At 48.3% G+C, this 6,056-nt stretch overlaps 1 protein-coding gene across 1 annotated transcript; it reads right to left on the bottom strand.

The window, feature by feature from the left end:
* Positions 1–1,271: 1,271 nt before the first annotated feature.
* On the bottom strand, positions 1,272–6,006 carry rbm15 (RNA binding motif protein 15). Its single transcript, XM_023292512.3, has one exon. The coding sequence runs from the start codon at positions 5,853–5,855 to the stop codon at positions 3,303–3,305; it is 2,553 nt and encodes an 850-aa protein (XP_023148280.1). The 5' UTR covers positions 5,856–6,006; the 3' UTR covers positions 1,272–3,302.
* Positions 6,007–6,056: the final 50 nt, after the last annotated feature.

Here is a 6,056-nt window from a genome sequence, read left to right as displayed (position 1 = left end):
TGGTGTTGACACTTGATACTCACCGCTGCTGCCTAAGCCACCGATACAGACCTGGCAGGCTGCACTTGTTCACCTTACTCACCATCGTGCCGCTTCTAAACAGCAGCTGTAGAGTGATGCCGGCTCTGTCCTGGGTGTCAGGTGGTTCGCTGCGAGACAGGAAAGCAGGTGCTCCGTGGTCCTCAAGATGGCAATGTTTCTCTGCTGCAGCAAGGCGTCCTTCTCAGCACAGGACACGGCGTGTGTTTTCATACTGCTATGGCTAAAATGGATGGCAGGAGGGAATGGAAAACTTTCTTTTGCTGTGTAAAGTGGCCTTAAAACTTAAAAAGGGAGCTGGCAAAATAAACAAGTCTCCTAGAAGAATGTGAGGGAGGGCGAGGTCCGCAGCGTGGATTCCTTCCAGCGATGTCAAAAAGGGTAAACAATCTGGCCTGTTTGCATTTCATTTCCATGCTGCAGCAGACCTCGGACGACGGCACAGGACAGCTTCAGGAAAGCAAACACACGTCTTCACTCGTCTCCTCGGAGAGGGTTCAATCAGAGGAGAGCACAAAGACGGGGGTCAACAATATTCCTAGCTCAGGCTCGGACCAATCCTCTTCCCTGATTCAATCATTAAGTCAAATCAAATCATAACTGGGCAAAGTACAATAAAGACAAATGAGCCCAGTGGTTCAGCTTGGCCTCTGCAGTGAGACAGCTTGAACTGGAGATGCTATGGAAATTTCAGTGTCACCCACAATCTCCCGAGCGGAGTGTGTGACGGCCGGTGATGGAGCTTCCCTCGTCTCCTATTCAGAACCGGGAACAATGCGCATGAAACGTTTTGAGTAATGACCACAGGAAAGAACAGGATACAGGCGTGTGCTGCTGCTCTTTGCTCCGGCCCTCGCTTCCCAAACTGCACCGCTGAATGCCTCTGCCACTGTTTCACACTGCACACTGGACTCTGGCTGTAAAACAAGGGGCAGCCGAGGCTCCTCGGTCCTGATCAGGTGTTCGCATGCCGACAGGAACAGTTGAGGACATAACAGGGGATCATGAGGGAGGAAAGTAATTTATGACGGGCAACTTAGGAGCTCAGAACTGGCCTGTAAGCAAACAGCGATCCTCACACGAAACAGGGGTCTCTCTTCACTGGTGCTAAAACACACTGCAAATTGTCTCCCCTCTTGTGTGCGGAAACAAAATTTCAAGTGACAACTCCTTCGAAACACAATAAGGCATGTCAGCTTGTTTCTTCAATTCACTTCCATCGAAGAAACAGGTTTCCCTTCAAATGAACAATTTATTGATAATCGGTCACATTAAGTGCCCAAACGCACTTGCAGGTATGTGAACAGGTTCGCACGGGCTCTACGGATTTTCCTTCCCCATGACATCAAAGTGTACATTGCTCAATTTTCCATTTAAAACAGAAGTCATCACAGGTGCGGATGGGCTACACAACTTAAAAGCTGCCTCATCAGTGAGGACTCACAAACACTAGGTTGCCTTCTCTGCAGAGGTTTGCAGCTCTGCATTCGTCTCCTCAGGAGTCCAAAAGTTGCAGTGGGTGTGGTGTTCACACGTACAACAGTTTTCCCACATGTGACTGTTTTCAATACATGTTAAACCAAAACTCAGCAAATCATAATTCACGGTGGGTTACTACTGCATGACAAAACATATGATGGCAAAACAAAACAGGGTAAGTAGGCCTTGGGAAAAAATGTTGGCAAGCATGAGTGAAATACTGACAAATTTAGCCCTCTAAAATTTAAATTATTAACTGTTAAGGTACCTCTAAAACTCTAAAACTGCACAGACCTACTTACTGAACAAATAGCAGGTTTGTTACATGGTACCAGCATATTCCCGATTCTGATTATTCTTGGTGGAACTACTAGTTTCAGGGAAATAATCAAACAGAATGTCAAATAACACAATACCCTCTAAGCTTTTTATCCGTTACTAATGTAGTTTGATCGTTGCACAACCATTTCTAAGGTAGGGATGCACAAAATAGAATATTAAGTAAAAAAATATGGGAAAAAAAGGTGTTAGTATTTGCTTTACAAAGCTATCCTGTTATGGGCTGTTCCCTGGGCGAAGGTTTCATATCTGTTAGTATTCGGCATTCCACACAGAGTTGACATGACAATTTAGTTTACATTGTCTATCTTGCAATTTGGTGTTCAAAGTCTGAGGAACACAACACAAACGCACTCAAATCCAAACAATGAACCTCAACATAACTTGTAACCTTTTCAGAGCATAGCTAACTGAAACGTTTGACCTGTGTCTAAGAGAACTTTTAAATTTTGACCTTTACATTTAGCAAATTTGAGAAGTGCACACAGGCAGACCGCAGAGAGCTGCATGAAAATGAAAACACATCACACAACTCTTTTTTCAGCACAAACACACCCCATTCATCAGAGTTTTTATGCTACTTTGCTAGCATAGGAATATATCTGAGACAGGACATCATTTGGTAAATGGGGTGTGGTTCACTGGAAGAGTTGTGTGATGTTTTGACCTTCAAAATGTCACCAAGGTTTTTTTCTCCATTCTCTACACCTTCTATTAATACCTTAAATTGAAAACTGTCATGCTCACATTTGTCTCCATCCATCAAAAAGTCATAATAGTCAACATATTATTGCACTGTAATGCAAAGCTTTGAGAAAGGAAGTCTTTTGATTCCTCTTGTGTAAATACCTTGAAAGGAGACTGACACAGTAAAACCACCTGTACAGTATATTCCAATATAATACTATAATAGCCCAGAAACAAATTCGAATTTGTTAATCATTTCCATTACTAGTCAACACTGTAGTTGTTTGTGGTTTCATTACAATGGAGGTGTTATTGTGTCTACTCCTTCCATTTCAAATTTTTGTTTATTTGTTGTAACAGAATTGGACAGTTAAGGTTTTTAACCTTTACATGAAGCAAACAATGTTTTGTATGTTTTATCTGTTCAGAATTTAAACTGGAATTAAACTGACGACTTTAAATTCCTCAAATACTGCTTATATTTAACCATTTTACAGTATTCCGGCTGACTTACTGCAGGTTTGCAACTCTGTGAACAATTCATACACCCTTGGAAAAGGAATTTCAAAAACACACACCCTTTTAGTTTTGCAGGAGGGCACTGTTTGTCCTTTTAGTGGATTACATGGCAACATACAAACACTCAAGAACCATACTAGTGTACCCCATGATGCAGAACACACAGCATGCAATAGATACTGACATACAGCAGATTTTTTTTTTTATTCCACTTGAACTTAGTGTATTGTGATTTTTTTTTAAGATGCTCCACGAACCACAATCATGACCAGATAGTCCTCTTCACTTTTTGCCAGAGCTTTGGCAGAGGAATCCAGGAACTGCTGGGAGAAATCACAGGGAGGGAAAGCATGAAGAACCCCCGTGTTGTCTTTATCTCTGCTCCCTCCCACAGGCAGGCTGATGACTCCAGCTGCTTGTTTTTGGTTGAGGTAGGACACCAGGTTACGAAGCGGCCGCTGGGTTGATGCTGCAGGGTCGGATGAAGATGTATCCTCGGTGGTTCCAGGAACTGCCATCAGGATGGCGTAGCCGCCGGGACCTGCCACCTTGATGCGCCGGGACACCTCGTCGAGCTTGGGTTGGTCCAGACGGAGACGCTGCGTGATCTTTAGCTCGCTCACCTGCCTCCCGGTCGTGCTGTCGACAAGCAGGTCGCTGGCTACGTTGTGGTCACCCTCCAGCAGGTGCATGTTGGCTGGGAAGTTGCTGTTCTTCAGCAGCAGCATGCCGTGCCAAGCCAAACTGAGTTTTGTGCCATCCGGCTTGGACGGCTGGCCCCCCTTGGAGCTGCTCTCAGAACGTTCTCTCTTGGCTGGCCCTTTGCCACCATCGCCTGCTTTGCGCTTGCGCTCTCCAACTGCTGAAATGGTGTTGCTTGAGGGCCCCTTGTCAGAGAGACTCTGGCTTTTTAGTCTCCGTTCAGCCCCACTTCTTTCCAGGCTAGTGTGACGCTCTCGGGCTGGGGAGGCTCTCTCACCCCTCAAAGGGCGTTCTGAGTCACTGAAGCGCCCTCCATCTCTGCTGCTGCCTCCAGGGCTGCCATCTGGAGAAGCACGTCTACGTCTTACTGTCCTCTCAGTGCTGTCAGGGGAGTGGTCTATATGCCTCCCATCCTCCATTACACGCCGCTTGCGTGCAGGTTCTCTGCCCTGTAGCTCTCGTTCCAAAGACCAGGGCTCCCGAGTCCGCCGCTCACGTTCCAAATGTTCTAGAGGCTCAAAGGGTGAGGCACGTACCCGTTCACGAATAGCTGGGTTGGGCCACTCAGTGCCAGGAAAAAGCTCTCTCTCCCTGAAGTGAAGCGGCGGTGGAGTCCGTTCCCTGACCCTCAGAGGTTCAGGTGTGGCACGGTGGACAAATGACTCTGCCACCATGTCAAACGGTGGTATGGGGAGAGGCTGCAGGAACTGCTGCTGGTAACGATGTTCGGTGTCTGCAAAGTCCACTCTGAGTCGTCTCTCTGGGCCTCCCAGCGGGAAGCCCCTCATGTGTGTGCAAGCAGCTTGTGCAGCATCTAAACTTTCATACTGAATGTAGGCCCAAGTGTCCCCCTTTCTATAGTCTATGGTCCTTATAGTGCCAAAGCGATCAAACTCTCTTGCCAAGGCGGCTAATGGAACCCATGGTCCGAGTCCACCCACCCACAGACGGGTGGTGGGTGTTGCTTTTCCATAGCCTATCTTTATAGGGTTGCGGCCCACTATTTTGCCAGACATACTAAGCTTAGCACGGTGAGCCATATCAAGGTTCTCAAATTTCAGAAATCCATATGTGCTGGTTTGTCCCCGTGTAGGTCTCTTAATGTCCACTTCAGTTATGACCCCAAACCGGTCAAAAGCCCTCCTCAGGTCTGCTTCTGTAACAGATATGTCCAGGTTGCCTAAAAACAACGTCCTATTAGCTCTTTGGTCATCTTCTGGAGAAATAAAATCCTCTTCACGAAAAGCTGCTCGCTCTGCAATGAAGGCGGGACGAGCCCTGGCTTCAAACAGGGCGAACTCCCGGTCCCGCTCCAGCTCTCTGGGTAAAGGGGGCGGAGGGGGCGGAGGGAGCCGTCCCAGGGCCAGCTGCTGCAGCCGGTAGTCTCTGTATCCGAGCCCAGTGGGCGACAGGGGTCTCTGCAAATGTCTGTGGCTCTGAGCTGCACCGTACAAGTCTCTCTCCACGGGGGAACGGCTTCTCCTCCTGTTGATGTACACCGCCTCGATCTTCAGCGGCCGGTCGTACAGCACCAGCCGGCCTCTGGCGTGTTTAGCCGCTCTGGCGTCCTCCGGCTTCCTGAAATTCACGAACGCTATCCGCTCGTCGTTGCTGCGGCTTATCTTGACGCTCACGTCTCCGAATTTTTTAAATTCATGAAACAGTCCGTCCTCTATGTCTTCGTCGCTCAGCTGGGTGCCGAGGTCGCTGATTTTGAGCGTTTTGTACTCACTCTCGGTGCTGGGCGGCTGGACGCGCTGCTCTCCCCGCGAAGTGGTCCTCGGCGCGGCTAAATCCAGTGTCAGGCTCAGGTTGTGGTTCTTACCCACGGAGCTAGCGGCTGCAGACTGACAGCTGTGATTATTTCCAGTCCGACTGTGACCGTCGAAGTCTCTGTCTCTTTTCTCACCGAGCAGGCTCCGTCTCGTCGAGCCGCCGTCGCTCTTCGTCGAACTATTTCCATTATTACTCCCGCTGGAAACGGACAGAGCCCCCATTTTCTTGCTGGTCGGGTGGCATCCTCCCCTGTCTCGAATATCGTCCAAGGCCCGGGAGCGTTTTTTAATCGGCGACCGCTCTTTACCTTTCATCTCAGCCCACTCGGAGTCGACCCTCGGGACACTTTGCGTTTTTTTCGTGCTGTTTCTGCAAACGAGTGCAGAAAACGATTGAAATGAAAAACGGATTTATTCACTGACCCTGCGGCAAAACAACAACAGTCGCCATTTTGTAAAGATTAGCGTGAAGACCCGCCCCTCGCTCCTGATTGGCTGAAAAGTGGGTGGAAAACT

Source organism: Amphiprion ocellaris, chromosome 8 (genome assembly GCF_022539595.1).
Source record: "Amphiprion ocellaris isolate individual 3 ecotype Okinawa chromosome 8, ASM2253959v1, whole genome shotgun sequence".
In the NCBI taxonomy this organism is placed as follows: domain Eukaryota; kingdom Metazoa; phylum Chordata; class Actinopteri; family Pomacentridae; genus Amphiprion; species Amphiprion ocellaris.
Note: the sequence above shows the minus strand (reverse complement) of the source record. Positions and strands in the feature narration are given on the sequence as shown.